This window comes from Bos mutus, chromosome 10 (genome assembly GCF_027580195.1).
Source record: "Bos mutus isolate GX-2022 chromosome 10, NWIPB_WYAK_1.1, whole genome shotgun sequence".
NCBI lineage: Eukaryota > Metazoa > Chordata > Mammalia > Artiodactyla > Bovidae > Bos > Bos mutus.
The window spans coordinates 10,459,849-10,484,662 of NC_091626.1; the positions used below are offsets into that span (position 1 = coordinate 10,459,849).

Genomic DNA, 24,814 nt, shown 5'->3' on the forward strand with positions numbered 1-24,814 from the left:
CCAAGATGGAAAAGACAAACAAGGGAAAGTGTTAAAGTGGATGTGTGAAGTGAAGTGTGAAAACATAGCCAAGAACTAAGCCATGAGAGCTCTCAAAGCTGAGTAGTGCTCAGTCGTGTCTGACTTTTTGTGACCCTATGTACTATAGCCCGCCAGGCTCCTCTGTCCATGCGGGATTCTCCAAGGCAAGACTACTGGAGTGGGTTGCCGTCCCCTCCTCCAGGGGATCTTCCCAATCCAGGGATCGAATCCAGGTCTCCCGCATTGCAGGTGGATTCTTTCCCATTTATGCCCCCAGGGAAGCCCAAGCTGAGTAGAGAAGTCAAACATGACTTAGGTGCAGTGCTGTTACACATGTGCATGAGCCAAGCAGAAACAGAATCAGCTAGTAAAATGTGAATATAAGGAACATGGAAACAAAGGACCTCTGTTGGGCTGCACCCCACAGGCCTGCAAGCCTTGTAGTTGCCCATCCTCCAGCCTGAAGAAGGAGCCCAGAGCCAGCACAGAGACACCAGTGGTTTAATGGAGAGGGGATCTTACATGTCTGAAAAAAAGACACCCTACCCCAGCAGACAGGATGTGGCAGTAATCTTTACTCCTTGGGGGAGAAGCAAAGGGCTACTATTTGCAGGAGGAATTGTCCTCGGGTTGGCTAATCAGTTACCAGGGCAACCGGCAGCTGGGCACATCCCTCTCCCTCATCCCTCAGGTTACCCACCGTCACAAGGGCAGATGTTCCCCTTTAATAAACCAGCAGGTGGAGCTGTTCTGGCCCAAAGGTTAGAACAGTCACTAGCAGGGGCAGGGGGTGAGCAGGTTTGGGTGAGAAGCGAGTAGGTGAAGCAGGGTCTGGTGGAGCAGATAACAAACAGCGAGAGAACAGTCATCTTGAGTGTCCTGACCATGCACCCTCCCTTCCACTTCTATTTTAATGGAGCCTAAAAATAGAATTCTCTGTTGAGTCTTGTTAGGTTGATTTTGTGGCTTCTCTGTGACTCACTGGAGCCTCTTCATCTGAAGATTTAAAAGAAAGTATGGGGTTATTTGGAGATTTAGGTGGTTCGGTGGCTGGATTTTTCCATGGTGAGGACAGAAGGTGGGACACAACTGAACTTGAACCAGACAATGAAATGCATTATACGCTGTGTTGAGGAGCTTAAACACAACAGTTCAGTTCAGTCACTCAGTCGTGTCCAACTCTTCGTGACCCCATGCACTGCAGCACGCCAGGCTTCCCTGTCCTTCACCATCTCCCTGAGCTTGCTCAAAATCATGTCCATCAAGTCGATGATGCCATCCAACCATCTCATCCTCTGTTGTCCCCTTCTCCTCCTGCCCTCAATCCTTCCCAGTGTCAGGGTCTTTTCCAGTGAGTCAGTTCTTCGCATCAAGTGGCCAAGTATTGGAGCTTCAGCTTTAGCATCAGTCCTTCTAATGAATATTGAGGACTGATTTCCTTTAGGATTGACTGGTTGGATCTCCTGGCAGTCCAAGGGACTCTCGAGTCTTCTCCAGCACCACAAGGCACCATTAAAAGGTATTAAGCAAGGGTGAAACATGTTCTTTATGCATTTTAGAAAGCTCACTCTTGACCACTGTGGAGAACAGTTTGGAAAGGGTCAGACCAGAAGGTGGGAGGCTGACGGCGTATCTGCAGCAGTGACCCAGGACAGCAGTGAACCATGGTAGGCACCGTTCAGATTCCAGTGATAACCACAGTGAGAAACAGACAGGACTCAGTGAGTGACTAGATAGGGGAAGCGGTAACACCAGGGTTTCTGGTTTGTTCACAGACTAGTCTGTGCCTTTAAAACATTATACTTTTCCTGAAACATGCTTAGGCTTCACACAGCATTCTCAATGCTTTCTATAGCAATAACCCTTTAATTTTCAAATGTGTTCTCATCCTGTCCCCTGATGAATGCACAGTCATTAAGTAGCTCAAACAGAAAATAAAGATGCCGATTTACTTCATTTGGGCTCAGTTTTCTGGGCCCCAGGCCTAGATAGAGGAAACCAACTCTATTACCTAAACCACAGAAGCTGAAATCCTCTAGACAAAGACTACTCCAGTGATTGACTTGGTCTCTGCTTCCTCTGGCTTAACTAAGTATAAACATACTCATATGCTAGATCTTATTCACAAAAGAATTTGGCTCATCATTTTGAGAAAAAGCCCATGTTTTAAGTAGCAATCTTTTTGTAATAAATAAAAAGTCCCTTGACAAACTCTATTAAACCCCATTTGAATCTCTGTTACTGGGGAAGGTTTCCTAATGACCTAGCTCAACACTGCTGGCTGCGTGCTGACTTGATTTGCAGTTACACATAAATATACATACATAAATAGGTGGCTGCCTCCCTGGTGGTAGCTCAAGGACCCAAGGGAAGGCAGTTTTATCTCTAGATATCTTTCCCAGCTCTGTCGTGCTGTTTACAATGATCTCAGTCGTCATTTATTTCTTCTCACTCTTCCTAAATCCTCTCTTCCTAGTCCCTCTTGAATTAATTCCTATCCCCCAGTCCATGGAAACTGCTCCTCAGGGTCATTTTGCTAAATTCAGCAGTCACGTGGTCCCTCTCCTACACAGTCTATCACTCTGGTCCTTGTGTTTAATCTCTCCCTCTCCCTTCTTCATGTGGCTTCAAGGACATCACCTTCTTTTGATTTTCCTCCAGATTTATTGGTCTCAGGCTTCCTCACTGCTTCTGTCCATGGTCTTTTGATGTTCAGCATCCTGGTCTCAGTTCTTAGACCTCTTCTCTTCTCTACAACTAAAGCCCTTGATGATTTCATTTAGTCTCATGGTTTTAAATAACATCATCCTCATGACTCTTCAGTTGTATCTCCTGAACTCCAAACTTATGTCTACAAAAGTGCTTACTCACCACCTCTACTTGGATGTGTAACAGATACCACAAATTCAACATGTCAAAAATGAAACCCCCAGTCTTCTCAAAATCTGTTCTTCTCAGAGTCTTTCTCATCTCAGTTGATGGCAACTCGATCCATCCAGTGCTCATGCCAAAATTCTTTAAGTCACTTTTCTCTTTTTCTTACAACCCACATCTAAGCAGACGAGAAATCTTGTTGCTGGTACCCACAAAATACATTCAGAAGCCAACCTCTTCTTACCACTGCCACCGCCGCCATTCTAACCCATCTGAACCACTACCATCTCTTGGCTAGATGAGTATGCAATGCTCCCACCGGTCCTTCTGCTCACACTCTTGTCAATCCTCAGTACAATTCACGGAGTCCTTTTAAAAAGGAATCAGCAACATTACTTCTCTGCTCAGAGCAAAGGTCAAACAAAGGCTTACAAATACCCGTAGGCTCTTACCTGGTCTGCCCCCACCCCACATCTTACTGACTTCATCTCTGTCATTCTCTACCTTGATCGCGCTCCTCCAGAGACGCTGGCCTCCTTGCTGATTCTTGGACAAGCTAGACAAAGCTTCCCTTAGGACCATTGCTCCACCTGTGCCCTCTGCCTGGCATGCTTTTCATCAGATATCCAGGCCACCCGACGCTTCATTCAAGGCTTTGCTCCTCTTCACAGTGAGCATATGCCACCCTTTACTACTATCACTTGCCCTCAATCCCAGCACTCCCAGCCCCCTTATCCTGCTTTACTTCCATTTTCCATAGCACTTACCACTTTCCACTACATTGTATACTCTGCTATTCATTAGGTTCATTATTAATTGTCCCCCCTTCTAGAATGTAGAGCCACAACAGCAGAGACCTGTGTTTTGTTCACTGATGTATCCTCAGTTCTAGTAACAGTGCCTGGAACATAGGAGATACTCAGTAAATACTTGTTGAATAAGTGGATGAATTTTTTTAGCCTAAGGGCCTTCTGTTAGAAAGCAACTGTGACTGGGGATAGGGAACACATTCAGCTTCAAGCTTCCAATATGAGCCATTAACATACCTTACAAGATGGAACTGCAACTACAAGAAATATGCCTTTGACACCTCTCCTTTCCAGCTCACTCCTTCAATAGACTCTCTGCACCGATGTTCTGCTCTTCTTTTCAGAGCGGGGAATGGATACATTAAGCATTACATTACCTGCTCAGTGTTTGTCCTCCCTAGAATTATTTGGTCTTCTTTCTCATCTCCACGAAGTTCTCATTGTGGCCCAATTCCTCAAGTTCTTGTAACTGAAAAAATTAAATGTAGTGGTTCCATTAAAAAAAAAAAAAAAAAGAGTTTGAAATTCCTGAAGGGGCCAATATCACCAATATATCTGATTTAGTTTATTGACATCTAGAGAAAATACAAATCATCACTAGAGGTTTATAGCAAGAGAGGAGGATAAGGGATAGTAGGCAACACAGGCAGGGGGACTCTGCTAAGGGTTAGCATGTTGAGGCCATGATACGGATGAGCAGACGCAAACACAGCAGCCACAGGAAGAGAGAGTGGGACATGGCTGGAATGGACAGACTGCCTCGAGGACTCACATCTTAGTTTTGCTTAAACTGGATCCTGTACTAACTCACGAAGGTTTTGTAGGGCCCCCTCATGCTGCTGGCAACTGGATAGCCTGGAGGGAACTGTTCCAAGAATTCTTGGCAACACCCACTGAATGAGCGATGCCCAGGTAGGCGTATGGCAAGTGATCTTTCCTATTAGGACTTAAGATTCCAGACCACTTCCACAGTCTTCTCTATACTGATGATACTCTAACAGTCATCAGGACCAACTAGAAGAGAGGTTGCGCTTTTGTGGCATTAGGTACTGAGTTAACCTTCAAATCTCTGTTTCTTGCCTAGCACCAAATTGCTAAACCTTAGTCAAAAAGAAATCAGTGTGTAAAGAGCCACATCATAGTACTGGGCACGTAGTGGGCCCTGGACACCTTCAGTTCCTGCTTCCTACTTCTCGTTTTCCTCTAGCCTCTCCGCAACGCCCCCGCCCCTCGCCCCTCAACCCAGCCTGCTTTGAGATGACTGTTTTCCGTGTTTGTCACTTTCATGGCATATCTGTATTTCTTCTTCTTTGGCCCCAGATGTCAGATTGGCTTGCATTACTCCAGACTGAATCATTTGATTTCCTGTCCATGTTCCTAACCTTTCCAGCTCCTTTTGTATCATTTCTCAGTCATTCCTGATGTTTACAATACCTCTCAATTTAAAGCCATCTGCAAATCTCATTATCGAACCACTGACTCTCTCCCGCATGATCCCAGGGCGAGTTGGACAAAACAAAGCCTGACACCAGTTCACCGCCTTCCTTTGGAGGCACCAGAGCTCAGGATCACTTTATTACCATTTTACAATATGGTCATGTCATTATTGCATATTTACTCCTAGTCTAGGCAAATCTGATACACGAAAATCAGAATTAATCATTTTTTAAAATTATGTTTTTCACTTTTCAAAATTTTAATATTATTATAAATAATTATGAGTAATATAACAACTAATATTGTTTTGTATTATATAAATATTTATATTGTCTTTATAAGTAAATATAATAAATTATAAAATTTATGATCTTTATATTATAAATTATGATGATATAATTCATTATAATTAAGGTGACTCTATAGTCACCTTTCGTAGTGTACTTAAAATATGTACCCGTTAGCTCACACACAAACACCTCAATTTTTCAAGTCTACATACTTATAGGTATTTAATGTCTTTATAAGCAATTATTTCTTATATAGCTTTGAGAATAAAACCTAAATTCTTCCATTTTAATAGTAAGCTTTTGACTAAGTTTTCTCACTGCTGATTCATTGGCTCTTGGCTTCGACTTTTCTCACTCTTTTTCCTGATATACTCAAAATGTTTTCGAATCCCAGCTATTCCTCCTTCCTCAAGAACTGTTTGAGCTCCTTCTCTGCTCCAAGCACTGTACTAGGTGCTGGGATAAATAAAGAAAGAAGTCTCTATCCTCTGGGAGCTCTTAATCCAGGAAATCACATGGAAGGAAAGACTATTGCTGCACGCCTGCTGCATCCTGGATCTGCCGTGTGTTACTGCACTGAGACCACATGGAAACCCCCGCTTCCAGTGGAGAAGCCAGGGTTTCAGAGAAGTGAACTTATTTTCCTTTTAGGCAGAGGATGAATAGACCACTTACAGAAGAAATACAAATGGACTGCAAATACAAATGGACCATTACCAGAAGAGTTTACCCTCATGTTCATCACAAGGGTGTGAAATAAACCATGTAACATCTTACCCTGAAATTGCACACACCCTTTAAAACTTATATAGAATATATAATAACCTACAAGATTTTCTGAACATTAAGTGAAAAAGCACACTCTGAATAGTATAAATATATACTATAGGGTTATAGCATACAGAACTGTGTGTGTGTGTGTGTGTGTGTGTGTGTGTGTGTAGAAAACAAACGACTGAAAGACTAGATACCAATATGGAAACAGGTTATTCATAAGAGGTGGCATGGGGCTCTTTTTATTGGTAGCTTCTAAATTTTAATACATATATATATATATATTTAAAAAAACAAACATATAAAAACATTCATTTATCCAGATTCAGTTATTCCATTGCGTTGTAATGAATAATATAAATAAAAAATTAAGTGACTTGCTTAAAATCACTGGTTTGGTGTGCTGTTAAGCCAGGCTTTCTAACTCTAAAATCCACTGTCTTTCTACATTGCATTCCCCTTCCTCCCCACAGCTGGTTACATCATATTTAGATTTTCTTTCTCTTTGCTTCTTTTTCCTCTTACTTTCTACATCTACTATATCCCATCCCACCTTTTTCTAAGCCATTTTATCAGTAGTCATGCTTTGAACTGGATATTATGTGTAATATAAAATGCAAACCATGTTCATTGGTGAAAAAGGCAAATCCCCACTCATGGAGAGAACTGGGAGAACACACATCAGAACAGGCACAGTCTGACAGCCCTCAGATAAGTCAGCTTGCTTCTTGCATTTAAAATAAAACTGAAATCTGTTTGGTCTTAACTGTGATATTTGGAAAGCGTCATGCTTCCTTCTATACCGAAAGATTTCTTAACTTTTTCAAAATGTAAATTCTTGAAAAGACCACCTGCCCCAAACTCAGATCTGAAACACCAATCCCTAATTTTATTTATAAATGTCAAGATTTCCCTATTTTTACTCACTTACTCAAAAAGCAGGATAAATATCCTAGCCTCTCTCTTACTTGGTAAAGTACAACATTTGGGACCTCGAGTTGGCTGTGCTAGAAATTAGAAAAGTCTTTGATGATGCACAGCTGTCTTCATTTCTTAATCACAGATGTCTAAAGCATTCCAGGAAGCTGACTAATGTACCTGGAGAAATGTACTATGTTTTCTCATCCTTTCCCCCAAAATTGTCAGATCAAGAAGGGATGAGTATCCCCTTTGCTTTACAACTAGGAACATACGATGATCTTGAGTAAGACAAGTCCTTCCATTTTCCACCGCCATTTCCTTCCTGTTCTCATATACACTTGTCTCAAACGTGTGGGCAGTACTCAGTGATCTTAGCGCTTTCCCCTTTATCTCAGTCTCCTCAGGACAAGATCCCAGTGTGGCAAAACTTAACATCGACAGCTGCTATTCGTGCCAAAAGAAAACAGAGCGCTGTTTACACTGTAGCCTTCTGTCCACCAAGCGGCATCGCACTGCAGTAGGCACCCAGGAGACCTCATCACCCAAGACTGTCCCAGGCCAAAGTCAAGGCTCCGAGCTGAGCAGGTAAGAACCAAAATTTCTGAAGGTCTTTGGTGAAAGGTTTCCAGCTTTGTGACTCAGAGTTGTCTTCCCCCAAAAGAATTCTATTATCCCGCCAATACCAACTCTTCTTTCCTGCTCTCTTGTGGAAAGCAGGTGATTACTAACCACCTCAATCCACCCACGAGTGAATTGAAACCCGAAGTTCATATGCAATTAAGACTTGTGTTCTTTGGGACAGAAGTATCAACAAAGATGTAGTTGGCTTTCCATGTGAGAGAAATACATACCTAACAGCTCTACTTGGAAGGCTGATGCATTTACTACACATAAATTATACCTCAATTAAAAAAAAAAAAACTCTACGAACAGACTCAACCCCTCGGGGAAACTGCTCCTACTAGACTAACAGCTCTCACAGGGTTTCTATACCTCCATATCCTGCCCCCCACTTTTTTTTCCAAAAAGCAGCAAAAAAAAAAATGAATATCTTCCCCTTTAACTATAATTATTTTTCTCAGTGTATGTCTTCCATCCAATTATGTGGAGCATCACTGGACTTCCCAGGTGAGCAAAAGAGAAAATTTTAAAGCAACTTACAGAGCTGAAGGGATGAGCTAACTGTAGCCCTGAGAAGTTGAGCTCTCTGAGGTCACACACATACCATGGCCTAGGAGCAGGCACCTACCCTCCTTGAGCACAGGCTGGGAAAACCACAAATGACCTCAATGCATCATGGAAAAGAATGAGCATTTTATTTTATTTTTATTTTATTTATTTTTTAATGTTTATTTTTAATATAAATTTATTTATTTTAATTGGAGGCTAATTACTTTACAATATTGTATTGGTTTTGTCATACATGTAGCTCAGTCCCAGCAGAGAACTATGTTCAACCACCCCAAAATTCTTCCCAATGAAATACTCACCTCAAAGAATAAATAACATTAAACCAAGAGTTAATAAACATTCAAGCAACTTGAGATTTTATTTTGAAAATAGCTATTTTGACATAATATCCAGTTTCTCGTGTATCAGAATAAATTCTTTACAACATTGATCATCATCACTTCTGGGTACTTGTACATAATCTCTGAGTAAAATATATTCACACTAGGCAAGGCTAGAATATTGAAACTATGACAAATAATGCTTAAGTTTGTTAATAACAAAACTATAGTAGTTGTACACTAGAACAGATGTTTCAAATGTTTACCATTCAAAGATAAGCTTGGTAGAACAAAACCAATATAAGTATACATAAATTTCTTGTCTTCTTTACCATCAGTCTTTAAGAAAGCTGAAGTTACATTACAAACACTTCAAATTTCCACTTCAGAGTGAGCAGAAAAATGAGAAGACATTATTTCCTATTTTACAAAATAAAACACCAAGTTAGAAGAAGAATAAAGCTCATCTTTATGCAATTAACATAAAAGCTTGAGTACACCGATCCTTCTCCAAGAAATAGAGACGCCAGCCCTACAACACAGGCAGCCAACAGGCCAAAGAATGGATGGCCAGCACACAGCCTTCTCCACTCTGCATGACTTGCTCAGAACTGATGCAAACTCTGGCAAATCATTTTTTCTAGACTTCCAAGGATCTTGGTTATGTAAACTCAATGATTAAAAGGCATTTTTCTGAATTTGCATGAGGAAATCTAAAGAATCAAAGATCCAACTGCTTTGCACATGGATAGGTGTTCACCATTACACCACAACTCAAACGCAATGGCAGGCTTTCTATCAAATTCATATCCAAAGCACGGAGTTCCAAATATGCAACCATATACACTGCAGAAAACAAAGAGCCTCCTTACAATGAGTAGGCTGATTTTGTACTCTGAGATGAAATCAAACATATTTGGTCCTCTAAGAAGGTCTAGTGAGGCTTAAATGGGAGTGGGGGGGATATAGAAACTGCTCAGAATAAAAGCTGTAAACACTCATCCTAGAAAAAGCATACACAAACATGCAATCCTTGTCTAGACAATGTCTTCAGTAACAGAACTTGAAAATATTAAACTTTCTTTGCTTCTGTCACTGAAGCAAATGTAGACTTTCTACGACACTGTTGTGTATGCATATATATATATATATATGTATAAAATACCCAGCTCATATGTGACTTTAATGCTATAAATACTCATTGCCTTTTTGGTACTTTTAAAGCACAGCCAAAATCAGTTTGGAACTTTGTTCTGGATTCCCAAGTTGGTTCGCTCTGTCTTGTAGATGCCTAAGAAGTGGCTGGTTCTCTGAAACCGCCAGTTCACACCCCTGTGCAGCTGTTCCAGGCTAACTGGGATTCCAGGGAAAGTGACTGGACTGACCACAGGCCTCACAGGTGCCTAAACAGCAACCTATTGAAACCCAAAGCCACTTCCCAGTCAACTCTATGGTCCAAGGGAGTCCTAACCTGTCTCTTCCCGTTTTCCCACCACTCACTAGAGGGGCAGCCAACAGCTGGAAGCCTTTGCAATGAGTACCAACAAGCAGAAACACTCGCAGGGCAGCATTTCTCTAAGTGTATTTCTCAGAACACAAGTCCCACATGACACTTACGTTAAAAAAAATCCACATAAAAATAGGGAAATGGTGTGTCAAATACAGGTCCTCAATGGAGTTTGAAACCACCAATAGCATATTGAAGGTTCTGAGAAGCCTACAGCAACTTCACTTTGTCTAACCCAGAATTTCCCAAACCTATTTGGCCAAAGACCTCTCGATTCATACAATAACAATATATTCTGCCAAAATATATCTTGAACTGCTTCTCCAAAAAACTAAAATATAATTTTTTAAAAAAATCTTACAATATAATTTCAAATTAATAATGAGGGTATAAAACACTTATTTTCCTGCATTTTTTAAAGGAACTATTTTGTTTTGCTTTGAACAGTCTTTTATTATAACATTTCACTCTCTATTTATAAACATCCAACTCAAAGTAACCATTTCTTATATCACTGTTCAAGAATGTTAGTTCTCATCAGTAATCATTGGCCTCCTCATCAGGACAAAAAAATTTTGTATGCTTACTGACTCTGAGAATACCTCTCCACCTCAATCACAATAATTTTAAGTCTAGGGCAGATAATCTGGGCTTTAAACAAACATTATATCCCAACATGAGTTTTGGGATAAATAATTTTACAAATGCTTTAAAAAAAAAAAAGCAAATCACTCTATGTCTCTATGAAAATCAACATTTTGAAGATTTAATTATGCTTCAGTTAAACCTTTGAGACTAGGATTACTGACCTTTGGTTCACATAATAAATTTCTTAATAATCTAGTAATTTCTTAGGAAATATGAAAACACTGAAAAGTAAATGCAAATTACACAGAGCTGAACAAGAGAAAAGGCAAAAAATAATTCTAAGTGCCAACAACATATACAGAATACCATCATTACAACTCAAATATGCTATGTGGCTCTGCTCAGGATTTCAATTAGATAAGTAACTAAACCAAGACAAAGTCAATCACTACACCCCTGTAAGCCTAAAACAAAAAACACAGACACACACTACACTTTGTTCATCAAAGCATGGTCCTAGTGTTCTTAGCAAGAGAACACCTGCAAAATAAAGAAGGATTACCACATGGAGACACAGAGGAGCTTTTTTTCAAAATATTTTAAACCCAGGTAAACCCAGGTACCATAGGGAGAAAAGATATAATTATAAACATAAAGATCATAGAATTTTTTCTATCTTAGGAAAAGGGGTTCTTGGTTTTAGCTTGTTTTTTCTTTGCTGATAAGGCAAACCAAATCTTTAGATAATCATATGTTATAAAGTTGAGTTTGTTTTTGTCTTTAAACTTGGAATGAAATAAATTAATTTATAATATGCATTTATTCATCTGGAACTGAATACTATGTCTGAAGCATTAAATTGTAAATCAGTTTATCTAAAGATAAATTCACTCTATTGAATTTACTTTTAAAACCCTTTTATTCTGAAATAATTACAGACTCACAAAAAGAAGTTGCAAAAATAGTAGAGAGAGAGCCTATGTAACCATCCCTCAGCTTCTTGTATTCACATGTAAGCATTTGCATTTTGGTTTTAGAGGGATACAATTTTTTGCAGCTTATGAAAAAATAAACAGTTGATGAAAAAAATCTAATAACCTGGTAAATGACTATTCCTGGAAGAGGCTCTAAGAAAACATACTGTTGACTTCAAATGCCACTTTTATCATGAAACTACCTTTAAAAATTGGTTTTCTTAGATGCTATCACTGTTACCAATTTCTGCCTCTTTTGATGTCTAGTTTTTTCCATTTTTGTAGACTTACGAGAACTGTAACTTAGCTCTGATTGAAATAAGCTTTCCCATTCTTTTAAGTTAATGTATCTTGCCATATTAAATGAATAGAAATGACAAATGGAAATCAAAATTCTTTGGATTTAATGTAAACTCTCTAGCACTCAAAAAATAAACATATCTAGGTTGAAATTTGATTCCTTTGCCAGTGCCAAACTTTTAGGGGAAAAAATATTGTGTAGGAATGACTATCCTTAAAGGTCTTTTGCAGTTTCTTTGGTGTTAGGAGAATGGTCAGCCTTATGGACAACCGATGACAGTCTGTGGATGAAAGATCTTTATCTTACGGGAATTATCTGACCAATTTTCTCATTCTATACTGCCAAGAAACATAAACACCAACACAGTCCTTTTAATCATATTATCCTCTACCACAGTGTTTTAAGATTGTGGATCATTTATCTCAGCAAACTCAAACTTTATCCAAAGCATATTCTGACAGGTTGATCATAAGCTCTCTGTCGAGTCCTGAAAGTTGTTTCTTTCCAAGAGTTTCCTATATATGCAGCTGATGCCTGGAATGGTTTGTACTCAGTGATAACTTCCTAGCATCTCATTAGCTTTTACCAAAAAAGCAAAACTAAGTAACCCAGCATATAAATTTTCACTTATCTAACTCATACTTTGCCTCTTAGCAGATGGTCTGGAAGTATCATGGCCTATATGGCACTCAGCCAAAGGCTGTTCAAAGCAGGAATGACTGAAAGGAAATAAAATCATATTTACATTCATCTTTTCTACTAAAACAAAGGACAAAACTTGCTATTCCAGAATGATACCTTTTGATTCAACTTTCAACACATTAAACATTACAGTATGCTTATTAGCTGCATCTTTGTGTCATAAGAACACAATACCCACATTCTTTAAAAATGTAAACACATTTTTCTTACTCATGGACATTAGTCACTTTATTGACAGAAAACTTTACATAACCCCGTATTATTCTTTGATTTTGTCCATGGGGAAACTTGGGAGTTAAATTTACCATTCAATTTTAGAGTTAGTATAGTTAGGGTTGGGTTAGTATAGTTCTATCTCCTACAAATTTTTTATTTTTCCAAAACCCAATTTTAACTGTCCTATTTTACACATGTTTAACAATTGTAAGTCACTTCAAATGCTTTTTGAAAGCTTTAATAGAAATCATAATTGAAAATGACTAACCACTAACGCACAAACAGATGTCTGATTAGTGTGCTAACCACCCTTCTTCAGTATACATTAATCCCAGAGGATAATAAAGTCCTACAGTCATGATTTCCAACACAGAATATTCATACAGATTTCCGACTGCTGGAATCTAACAGAAGACTAACACAGAATAGCACACACACACACACACACCCTCTCTACAGATTTCCGACTGCTGGAATCTAACAGAAGACTAATAACATAAAACACGCTCACACCCCCACGCACCCCCCCACCCCCACTCCCACCCACCCACTCTCCCACCTGTTGCAGAAGTAATGTGAAACAGATGAGTGACTTTCTCTCAATGTATCCAGACAGACAACCAAGACCTTGAAGATTACCTTGTTTCTCATTAAAACTTTCAAGAAAAAATATTTATGATGACTTAAAGACTCCTATATAAATAGCTACCTAATACAGAACAAATTGAGAGGATGCAGGTCAAACACTGCTGAGCTCCACTCAGCTCAAATTAGACGAGTCTACTGACTCCAAAGCTGTTTTCCTAACATGGGGGTTTCAGCAGGATGAGATAAGATTTGCTGAGCACCATAGTAATCTTTTAAGACACTAATCAAAAACATGGTCCTATATTTAAAAAACCCCAGAAGTGGTTTTAAGACGGCAGAAGCACCTCAGCCACTAAAATAAGCAAGATTCTAAGTAAAATTACCCACACAGCAAATCTTTTAACAGTTCAGCAACCAATAAATGGAAAATGTTCCTTAAAATATGCTATTTCTGATTATTCCAAAGAATCCTTCAACTGTAGTTAAGCTCTATGGAAAATAATTAGTTGTCATAAAGCTTCTGACTATGTGGTATGTTTCTCAGGAAAGAACACTGGTCTGAGCCAAGCATGGTGAACTTGGATCAGATGCACAGTAGGTGCTTCCAGTTCTGGGGCGGCGGGCTCCTCCTGAGTAGTGTCTAACAACTGATCAAGTGTTGTAAGACTTTACAGCCTAACATAAAAGAGATGCTAACATTCAGCTCTCCTGAAATCAATCCAAGAAAGAGATGACTAGTGTTAAAGATGTACTACAAATACACAGGCCTAAAGCTTCAATTACTCTTGCCTGGAAAATCCCATGGACGGAGGAGCCTGGTGGGCTGCAAACCATGGGGTCGCTAAGAGCTGGACACGACTGAGCAACTTCACTTTCACTTTTCACTTTCATGCATTGGAGAAGGAAATGGCAACCCACTCCAGTGTTCTTGCCTGGAGAATCCCAGGGACGGGGGAGCCTGGTGGGCTGCCGTCTATGGGGCCACACAGAGTCGGACACGACTGATGCGACTTAGCAGCAGCAGCAGCGGCGGCAAAGCTTCAATAAATTAAAACAGCCCTTGCTAACCTATACTGAACACATCAGCAAATACTGTTATATTGAAGTGCATATAGTCAGACAAATATTATATGTTACCACCTTTAATATTTATATATATGGTACTAACTCCCCCAAAGGTTAGACTTGTGAGATTATTAAGAAACACATTCCTTGTTTTTTAACATTAAATACAGGTTTTCTATTAAAGAGAATATTAGAATAATATATTTTTCCTGGTGTCTAAAATAGGCATCAGATTTCTAAAGAGAAGAGAAAAGGCCTTAGGCAAAGAGCCACATATTAAATATTCAGACTGGTCTAAGGATACTAAATTAATAAATTAACTTGAATAAATTAAGTGTGCACATTCAGAACAGAAGTGGAGCTTTGGGCCAGCAACATGTGAACCAAAGGCAAAAATCTGCCAAGGTTAAGGCTGGTTTTTATATACAGTACAATGTATTTTCTCTCCCCCCCGCCAAGTTCATTTAGCATTCACGCTGCTGTTATTTAAAGTGCATTGCCAAGCTAAAACAGAAGCTTCCTAACGAAAAAAAATTGCTGTCATAGAAAGTTTCTTTTGTTTTAGAGTCTTCCTTCTACCTATTTTTAGCATTTTCTTTTTGCCCTTCACACACTTAGTGTAAGAGATTGCTGCAACAATTACATGACTCTGGACACAAAGCATGATGACTGTCAGGGTGATAGCCGGTGTAAGGAATTACTTTCTTCTTCTGCTGGAGTCAATTTAAGTGTTGGCAGTTTCCGAGGAGGAAGCTGAGGGCTTTGGCGAAGATTGTCATCCATCTGTGGAAAGTACAAAAGGTACATCTGACTAATAGCTGTGGTACCACGAATACGGACTGTGGCGTCCCCACCCAAACTATAGCCTAGACAAGTACAGAACCTTATGTTTCTAGCTCTGCTAGAGAAATCTCTTCTTGCAAATAATCTCCAAAGAATTCTAAACACCATACCTAAATACTGCCTGACTTAGTACATGTACGGGGCTTCCCTTGTGGCTCAGCTGGTAAATAATCCGCCTGCAATGTGGGAGACCTGGGTTCGATCCCTGGGTTGGGAAGATCCCTGGAGCAGGGAAAGGCTACCCACTTCAGTATTCTGGCCTGGAGAATTCCATGGACTGTATAGTCCATGGGGTTGCAAAGAGTCAGACACGACTGAGCGACTTTCACTTTCACTTAGTGTATGTATAAAAGCGGTATGGCTCATCCTGGATGGCTTCACAAAATTACAGTAATGTCACAAAATGAACCGTCTGAATTCAACCACAGTACAACTTGGTTTAAGAAACCTTCTCATACTAAGCGTAAAAGCAACATTTCTGTTAGACTACTTTCCACAGGTTACAAAGTATGTTCTCATTTGAGCTTCCCAAGACAATTATAAAGAAAAAAAGACCATCATTCTCTATTTTACAGATTAGCAAAAGGAAGCTCAGAAAGGTTATCAGATTTGCATTAGCAAAGCTAGCATTAGCGCTGAAATGTGAACCCTGGTCTTATACTAATACTATTGTTCTTCCAACTATGCCTCAATGTCTCAATAAAAATGACCTGTACTCCACTCAAAAAGATCACCTCTTTTAGGCTCTGAGTATTTAGACCAAGGAAGGCTAGGAAAAGAGACAGAAGGATAAATACTTTAGACCTCATCCAGAGGCACTGCAAACAATGGATCAGTTCTAAGTCTGCTCTAGAGAAACAAAGTAACGTGGAGCACATTTAGAAAATGTCCAAGAGTTTCAGGAGTACATTAGCATCCCTGAAAACATCAGAAGAGGGGTTATTTAGATCTGAGTCAGACCCTAGAAAGCTACCTTTAACCAGGGTACCCCAAAACCAGAGTGCAAGGTCCTGGTGTTAAGCTACTTCATAAAAGTCTTGAAAGCAGCTGCCATCGATGACCCAAAACCAACAGAATACAGCGTCTTATCACCTAGCTGGTAGACAGGTTTTTTTCAGAGTTTTAACATGTGTAGCGCAAAACTCTCTCCTTTCAAGATGTTTTTATAAAGCACAGAGGAAATGTTTCAACAGAGGTACACGGGGTTTATAATCAAAGGAAAAGAATAGAAGACTAACTCAGTTTTCCAATGGACAAGAGTATTCCCAGTGAACTATTTGAATCAGTTGTGTTGTCTTTTTTTCCTTGCAAGAACTAAGTTCCTCAAACATAACTTTTTTCTTTTTTTTTTAAGCTCTAGATTTTCTGACTAAATGGTGAACAGTGGTAGTCAAGAGAATTTGTTGTTCTATTGTCTTGTAGCGAACAGTGATCCATACTGAAGAGCAGATGGGAAGTGGGGTGGGGAGAGGTGCTGGCACAGGGCTAGGAGACTCTCATATAGTGATGATGCCACAGTGAACTTTACAGAAGTGGTGGCAGGGCCTCTTGGTTTCACCTTCTGCACATGTAGGTCTGAAATGAATTTGCCACAGATGGAAATGAAAACTACACTGGATAGTCTTCATCCAGCAGAAAAGTATCTACAACAGTCTGAATAATTTTTCCATTATCCACACTTAACTCTTGGTGTATTTCCTCTCATGAGATTTACTGCATTGGGCTAAGAATTAAGACAAACTTGGCTTTCATTCAGCTTACCCAAACTTTAACAAGAGGTACATAGGTAAGAAGTTAAGTGTTAGTCGCTCAGTTGTGTCTGATTCTTTGCAACCCTGTGGACTATAGCCCATCAGGCTCCTCTGTTCATGGGATTCTCCAGGCAAGAATCCTGGAGTGGGTAGCCACTGTCTTCTCCAGGGGATCATGAAGTGAAGTGAAAGGTGCTCAGTCGTGTCCGACTCTTTGTGACCCCATGGACTACACAGTCCATGGAATTCTCCAGGCCAGAATACTGGAGTGGGTAGCCTTTCCCTTCTCCAGGGGATCTTCCCAACAAAGGTCTCCCACACTGCAGGCGGATTCTTTACCAGCTGAGCCACAAGGAAAACCCAAGAATATACCATAAAAAGAAATAAAATGGTCATTCCAGAGAGTGGCAGTTGTAAAACTGGCTATTACCACCAGTAGTAATGGATACATAATTTCATTCACGAGTTACAGAGCTGACTACACAGCCCATGCTGGAATCCAATTACTAGGGTTCAGATTCTCTCTCTACTTCTTGCCAGCTGAATGACCTCAGGCAGATGATGTTATAAGCTACTTGAAGCTTCAGTTATCTCATCTGTAAAACGGGGATAACAGAGTACCTGCACACACAGGGTTTCTGTGAGAGTAAATGAGATAACTCATATACAGCTCATATGATACAGTGCCTGTTACTCAATCCCCCAAACCTCTAGCCAGTGTTATTAGGCCATAATGACCCCTTAGTTTGTGAAAGAATGAAGCATTATCCATTTGTATAAGAAAAAAGCAAGTTTATCAAACACTTGAGGAAAAAACTGTATAACTCTCTTTTTTCCACCTAGAATCACCCTTGAAATTTCCATTGTTGGTTCCCTCCCCTGCCCAATTCCTCAATATTTCTCTCAACAAATGCATAGTCCCTAAGTGGCAAATATCCACGCTAGCCAAAAACTGTAAGCAACATTTAGAACAGAGGATAGGAAGGAGAAAAAAATAAAAACACATGTGAAAGAAAGAAAAAGACACCATAGTGCTATTAGTAAGAAAGAATAAGCACAGGAGCTTACAATCAAGAACACAACCCTGAGAGACGGAAAGGAGCAGACAAGCAAGCAAGAAGTATTTTTCTGTTTCTTTCTCTCTCCCCCTCTTTTTTTTTTTTTTTTTAAAGCCAAAGTCTCCTAACTTGAAAAGTACTGCTAATTGTGTGGTAAAAGTAAACCCAATGCTATTATCAGATCTTTCCCCCAATCAGTCCATTACTGGCTTCAAAACACTGTATTTTGTACTGCTTTAGTAAATGCATATTTAAACAACTTTCTGAAAAAAAATAAACTTAAAAAAATAAAGAAAAGGGTAAAGGTAATGCATAACCCAAGTTACAATATTAACTGCAGAAAGGAAAAGGCTGAACTAGTACAAAATAACGACTGAAGTAAACTTGACCTTTTCAATCAAGTTGGATTCCTTATTTACAAGTTGTGTCAGTTTCTGTAGATTTGCATCTACCGTTTCTTGTCCAGCAGGAGAGATGCCTAAGAAGCCAGGACAGAAATCAGAAAGAGGAAATTTTGAAAGCCTTACAAGCTGTTTAGATTCAAAGAATATTAAGTCTATCCACCCCCTAAGTGCTCCATCCCCCACCCACCTCCCCAAAAAGGCAAAGTGAAAAACCATTCTCGGTTCAAAGGCAAACTTAAGACATACAGTAATACTCCAAAACCAAACCCTAAGCCAAAGGGCTAAATGTGTCCTTAAGGAGACCCAGTTAGCCAAGTGTTAGGCAGACAGCCAGGTCTTTAATAAGAGCACAGCAGTCCTCATTGCCTTCTCAAATTTGACTTGTACCTTTTCCCCACCCATTTCAAATAGGCCTTTAGTTACAACTACTGCATTTGAAGAGCTTTCTAAGGGCCAAACAAGTATCCACGCCTCCAAAGCACTCGAACGGACTTTAAAAAAATACAGTTTTCTGGGATCTATTCCAGGAGTGGATTCTATTCTAATTCAGTGAATCTGGTACAGGATTTAAGATTTTGTATTTGTTCTGTGGTCAGGTTTGCTAACCACTGCTCCCAAGTAACAAGGTTGAAAATTACTCAGTTTCATGACTTCCAAACTCCTAACCTCTCCCTTGTTACATACAAGTGTATTATACACAAAACACATAACGCACTATATAAAAAAGTAAACTGTTCCTAAGCCAATGGTCCTCATGACTTGTTTCTTAAAAGGACAATTTCTGCCAACTCTGCCCACACAAACGTAGTGTCCCGATCACTTAAGCACAGGGCCCCACGCTCCCGAAGAAGCAGCACCTAAGTGCCCGGTGCCCTCTATTTACTATACCTCCAGTCTGCTGCAATCAGTTTGCAAGTAGTGGAATCATGGGAATGTACCTCACCAAAATCAATCTGCTGCTCATTTCTGTTCACGCAGGAAAATGTCAGAAGCAACATTTAAAGTAATTGCCCATTTGCATTAGGATAAAGGCTGTCTTTCAATAGGGACATAATAAATACCTGTGGTTAACTTTTAGAAGAAAATGACCCACTTCAAAGGGGCAATATTTAAAGAACAAGAAGCGAGAACTGTATAAAATCCAGAAGAACAGACAAAAGGCAAATAAATATTTCTCTATTGAAAGAACTAACACATGGGGGGAAGAAAAGTTGGAAAAAATGCCACTTTTTGAAGTTTTATAAACCAGGATTTTGGAGAAGGAAATGGCAACCCACTCCAGTGTTCTTGCCTGGAGAATCCCAGGGACGGAGGAGCCTGGTGGGCTGCCATCTATGGGGTCGCAGAGTCGGACACGACTGAAGCACCTTAGCAGCAGCAGCAGCAAACCAAGGTTTAAAGACAATATACACACGTTTTAAATAAGTAATGGATTTGGTGTATATCTCCTTAGGAGAATATGCAAATATTCTATACAAACAAAGATTAGCTGAAGAAGAACCAACTTACCTCCAAGACTAACCCTAAAATAACTGTTTAGGATATCATCACAAAAGCGACACAGGTTGGAGAGCTGCTTCAAATGTTCTTGTAACTGAACTTTAGGAAAACGTACTTTATAAAGAGGTGCGAGAAAACCAAACACATAGGCATCCAAAGTGGAAGGCCTGAAAATAAATTAAGGATTTTTAAAAAGCACATAAGAAAATATTAATCTGGGATTATGCTAAAAACTTTTTCTCAAATACATTTATCAATTCTGCAGTATACAATATAGTCTTTTAAAAGGTTTATTACCCATTTGGGCTTATAAAAATGAAACAACTAGGGTTTTACTCATTAGCAGTTTTTTAAAATACTCTTATCCATTTTATTTAGAAGAAAATTTAAGTTGTAAATTAAAAGATTTACTCACAGGCATCATATAGAGACTACAGACTGGGTGGAAACAGTCTTAAAAGTTTCAAAGTCACATATGCAACATATGAAGTCAATGTTAGATTACCCCAACAGAAAGTTTCCCATAGTAAAAAAATCCACCAAGTATTTTTTTAAGTGGCAAACTCATTGGGGATGGGGTAAAAGGACCTGGCAAGGGAACTTGCTTTAAGTTACTGCTCAATGGATATATGCGAACAAAACATTAAAATGGTTTTATAAGGGAATGTACTCACATATCTCCAAAGAAAAACTGAGATGTTCCCAATCTGTTTGACAGAAGATTTAGGCACTCCTTCGCATCTCTGTATATCTAATAAGGATGAAATTACATCTCAAAAGTAGGAAAGATGCTCAAGAACTCCTTTTCAGGCTGGCATCGATAAGTATTGGGCAGGCCAAAAAGTTTGCTCGGGTTTTTTTGTACCATCTTATCATACAGAAAAACCTGAACGAATTTTTTGACCAACCCAATAGTTTCATCTCTGTTCTCTCTTGTCCCTCCTCCAGAGAGCCCTTGCTCTGAAGGTAATTCCAACCATACCTGAGCTTCTACTTCTCGAAGGTGGTAGAAGGGAGGCTCTCCCCTGGTTAGGAGAATCCTATTCAGTGCTCCTTTAGACATTCTTCCAGGCAGGATCAAACTCAAGGGAAAAGGCATTCGTGAAGCAAACCATGGCTTTGTCACAGTAAAGTAATTATCACTCTCAACCCAGAATGTGTGAAGCTGCAAAAGGAGAGGGAAAAACACTACAAGGATATTCTTTTATTAAAAGAAGATCATTCAGTAGATGTAAAACTTTTTCATAAATATCTCTGAGTGAAATTAACTTCATACCCATTTTCCAGCTAGGATGATTCAAGGATAAATCAAGGTTTTTAAACATGTGAGTTTTGTTTTGCTCTATCCCAAGCATACAGAATAAGGCCTGGAACATACCAGGTACTTAATGAATATTTTCTGAATGAATTACAGTTGGCCCAAATCTATACATGGAGCAACAAACTCTGTCTTTCACAGAGAATTTTTATTTCCAAAATGACACTGTCTTTCACTTTGTTGGTTCCTATACTAGTTGCATGTCTAACAGAATCAACCCAGTTTCACAGTTACGTGAAACAATCGAAAATAATACATAAATGAAATTTCCTCTCTTACGCCTCTTCCGTTATTTTTTTTCTAAGCAGACTAAGTACATTCTCAGTAAGTCACTAAAATACTATAATATTCACCAATGCTCACCACTGCAGGAAGAAGCTTCTCTTCAAGGAGAGCAATGTAAGCTAGCGTATCTGCCCCTTGTTTTGCTGAAAGTTCATAATCAGCATTGTATTTCTGTTAAAAAATATAAAACCCAAAACCTCATAAGTCAAGAACATCCCAAAACAGTGAAACTAAATAAACTAGGACTCCTATTCTTCTTCAAAAATGGCAAACATATTAAAAGGGAAAAGAGAAATACAAATTCAGTAACAAATGCTACTTAATGCAAATAAAGTTCTGAGCACAGTGTCATGTACACAGTAAGGTCCATAAATGTTATATTTAATTTTTATTTTTAACTATTATGTCAATGATTTTTAATGACCTTAGTTTAGTGCATGGCATGTAGTACAAACTTAATATAAGCTATTATTATTTTTGTTAATTTATAACAAGGAAAAGTTCTAATTAGCTGTGTTCCCCATGAAAAGAGAAAACTTTCCCATTTAGAAAAGTTCTAAATTTTGTTGACATAGGACTTCCTTAACTATTGGCAAAACTGATGATAACTTTCACGTTTATATAAATTGCTACATGTTTAAACATTTTAGATACATAAACCTTGGCATGTTCAGATATTTTGGATACATTATTTCATGAAACATTTAACTGCAACTATTAGTATTAGTATCAGATCAGTTCAGTTCAGTCACAGTTTTAAGTAATTTTAAAAAATAGTTGCTAGTTGATAGGAACTCAGACCTCATACCAAGAACAAAATGTGTAGCAGTTATGGAACTAAATTTACAATCATATCAATAAGTGTAATAGTGAAGATCGCTAAATTGAATCTACTTATACCTAAACTTCAATAAAAGCCAAGCAAAGTGCATGATCATATAAGTTGACTGTAACTCACTATATGGCTTTTGAATCACAGTACAACTCAATTTAGAGCAGTGACTCTCAGATTTATGTTTGTTTTTTTTTTTTTTTTTTATCAAATCTTATGTATCTCCAAGGTGGTTAGGTGTAAAGAATCTGCCTGCAATGCAGGAGACCCGGGGTTCAATCCTTGGGCAGGGAAGATCCTCTGGACGAGCGAATGGCAACCCACTCTGATATTCTTGCCTGGAGAATCCCCATGGACAGAGGAACCTGGTGGGCTACAGTCCATGGGGTCACAAAGAGTCGGACTCAACTGAAGCATTGCATGTATCTCCAAAAAGGAATTCTAAACAAATATTTTTAATGTTTTTCTTTTTTTAAAGTAACATGCAGGGATGGAGAATCTACTTATTCAAAAAGGACCACCCACCTGTTTTCTTAAAAAGTTTAGTATTTTTGCTGGCTGAGAAATAGTACTGTCTTCAGTTGTCAAAACTGGTACATCTCCTATAATCAAAAAACATTTTAAACACAATAAGGCATTTTGATATCCTTTGAAGAGATCCCAGTACCCTTAAAACTACACCAATCACATTTGGAGGAGGAAAAAATGAGTAAGATATTTTAGGTTTTTGCAGTGTTACACACACACACACACACACACACACACACACACACAGTTTTGGAGAGCATTTCATTTCTCATAATTTCCACTTATTTGGCTTGTCCTTTGAAGTATTACTCAGAATGATCAAAACATAAGCAACATACAATCAAGGTCATGGTGAGAATTAAAACCCCAAGGTACTCCATGGCTACATGCCTTCTAGCTTTAAATGAGAGGGGGGATGGGGCAGAAAGGGGGCAGAAAGGAGCGTTTAAAAGTTTACAGTGTACCTCTTGAACCTCTCCAGTTGTTATCTATGACATTGACTTTCAGGGGTGCACCAGAAAATTTGGCGTAAGCCTGAAAGAGAGTTTGCAATAAAACATTTTAGACTGAGTACTAAAGGAAATCTGCAGAGCAGCTTGACTTCAAATCTGGGTGCCCCGAAAGGTAGACACATCAGACTCCGGGGCCGCATCCCTCCCCAGACTTCTAGCCGCTGTTGCGCACGGCAGCTGCCAGGGCTTTGGGGGTTTATTTCACCCCCACCCCAACATTCAGGGGATACAGAGCAGGGAGCGCGCGCCCCCTGCTTTGGGCTTTCCATCGCCCAGACAGCTTTGCATGATTGAAAACACTCGGAGACAAGCGGTGAAGCCATGACTTCCCCGCCGTGGCTTCGGCGGGGACACAGGCTAGGCTGTAACTTCTCGGACGCGAGGGAGCCCAGATTGCTGCTGCAAGCAGCGTCCGGGCCTGCCCGGGCCGGTGCGCCGCGCGGGAACCACCTTTAGCCGCCGGGACCCGGCCAGCCAGCCTCGCGCCTCTGGCCCCGCCCCTTCTTGCCCGCGCCCGCGCCAGCGAGACGGCCTCACCATCACCACCAGGGAGTCGCTGTGCACCGACGGAAGCCCCCAGCCGCCTCCCCAGCAACTGAGTTCCAAGGGGGCCGCCATCTTGCCGGGGCCGACCTTTGTTATCCCGGAAGTGCTTTTGCCACCTACTTTCCGGCAGGTGGAATCACGGGGGCGGGGCGAGGAGAGAAGAGATCTCTGGGGACCGGGAGAGATGCGAGAAGGACCCCTGGAGGGATTAATCGCATGCTTAGAATCGGCTTGGCCTAGGGGTTGAGAGTCCTGGGCAGTAAGTCAGATAGCCTGCTAGTAGTAAGTCCCCAGATACTTATTGCATGCCTAATGTGTCCCATGGAGAAGGAACTGGCAACCCACTCCAGTATTCTTGCCTGGAGAATCCCAGGGACGGGGGAGCCTGGCAGGCTATACAGTCCATGGGGTTCGGACACGACTTAGCGACTAAAGCAAGCAATGTGTCCCAAGCCCTTTGACCATTACTACCCTGGGCCTAAACTAACCCATTTGTAGAACTAGGCATAGTAGTTTAGTCACAAGATTGTTCTGTTTAAAACTATGACATGGGGGTAAAGAACTTGACATACATCGTAGGCACTCTGATTGTTTGACCCCTTTCCCTCATATATTTGGCTTCTGCTTCTTGCCATTCTCAATCTCAGTTAGTCACCTGC

General features: G+C 39.9%; 1 protein-coding gene and 1 long non-coding RNA gene across 5 annotated transcripts in view; one reads left to right on the top strand and one right to left on the bottom strand.

The window, feature by feature from the left end:
• The window catches only part of LOC138989361 (uncharacterized), a 159,581-nt gene that overhangs the window by 111,319 nt on the left and 23,448 nt on the right, over positions 1–24,814 (top strand). For both annotated transcript variants that reach the window (XR_011465547.1, XR_011465548.1), the window contains exon 3: positions 7,522–7,711. This is a non-coding gene — a long non-coding RNA (uncharacterized lncRNA). The remainder of the gene's footprint in view (positions 1–7,521; positions 7,712–24,814) is intronic.
• On the bottom strand, positions 13,474–24,241 carry MTX3 (metaxin 3). Of its 3 annotated transcripts, XM_005910154.2 has the most exons (9): positions 24,147–24,241; positions 23,562–23,631; positions 23,095–23,171; positions 21,816–21,908; positions 21,117–21,299; positions 20,809–20,885; positions 20,144–20,301; positions 18,620–18,708; positions 13,475–15,361 (listed from the first exon to the last, which is right to left on the bottom strand). In XM_005910154.2, exons 1-9 carry the CDS (start codon positions 24,225–24,227, stop codon positions 15,251–15,253), a joined length of 939 nt encoding a protein of 312 aa, XP_005910216.1. In that variant the 5' UTR covers positions 24,228–24,241; the 3' UTR covers positions 13,475–15,250. The 3 variants fall into 3 exon arrangements, with proteins under 3 accessions (XP_070233371.1, XP_005910217.1, XP_005910216.1); XM_070377270.1 differs by lacking the exon at positions 21,816–21,908 and having other exon boundaries at positions 13,474–15,361; XM_005910155.2 differs by lacking the exon at positions 18,620–18,708 and having other exon boundaries at positions 13,474–15,361.

Bases quoted from the DNA above. Each gene is read 5' to 3' on its own strand.
- MTX3 (XM_005910154.2), bottom strand. From the start codon at position 24,227: ATGGCGGCCCCCTTGGAACTCAGTTGCTGGGGAGGCGGCTGGGGGCTT. The intron at 23,172-23,561 runs GTACACTGTAAA...TTTTGATTATAG, and splicing joins CAACTGGAGAGGTTCAAGAG to GAGATGTACCAGTTTTGACA. The intron at 21,300-21,815 runs GTGAGCATTGGT...CTCCTTTTGCAG, and splicing joins AGAAGCTTCTTCCTGCAGTG to CTTCACACATTCTGGGTTGA.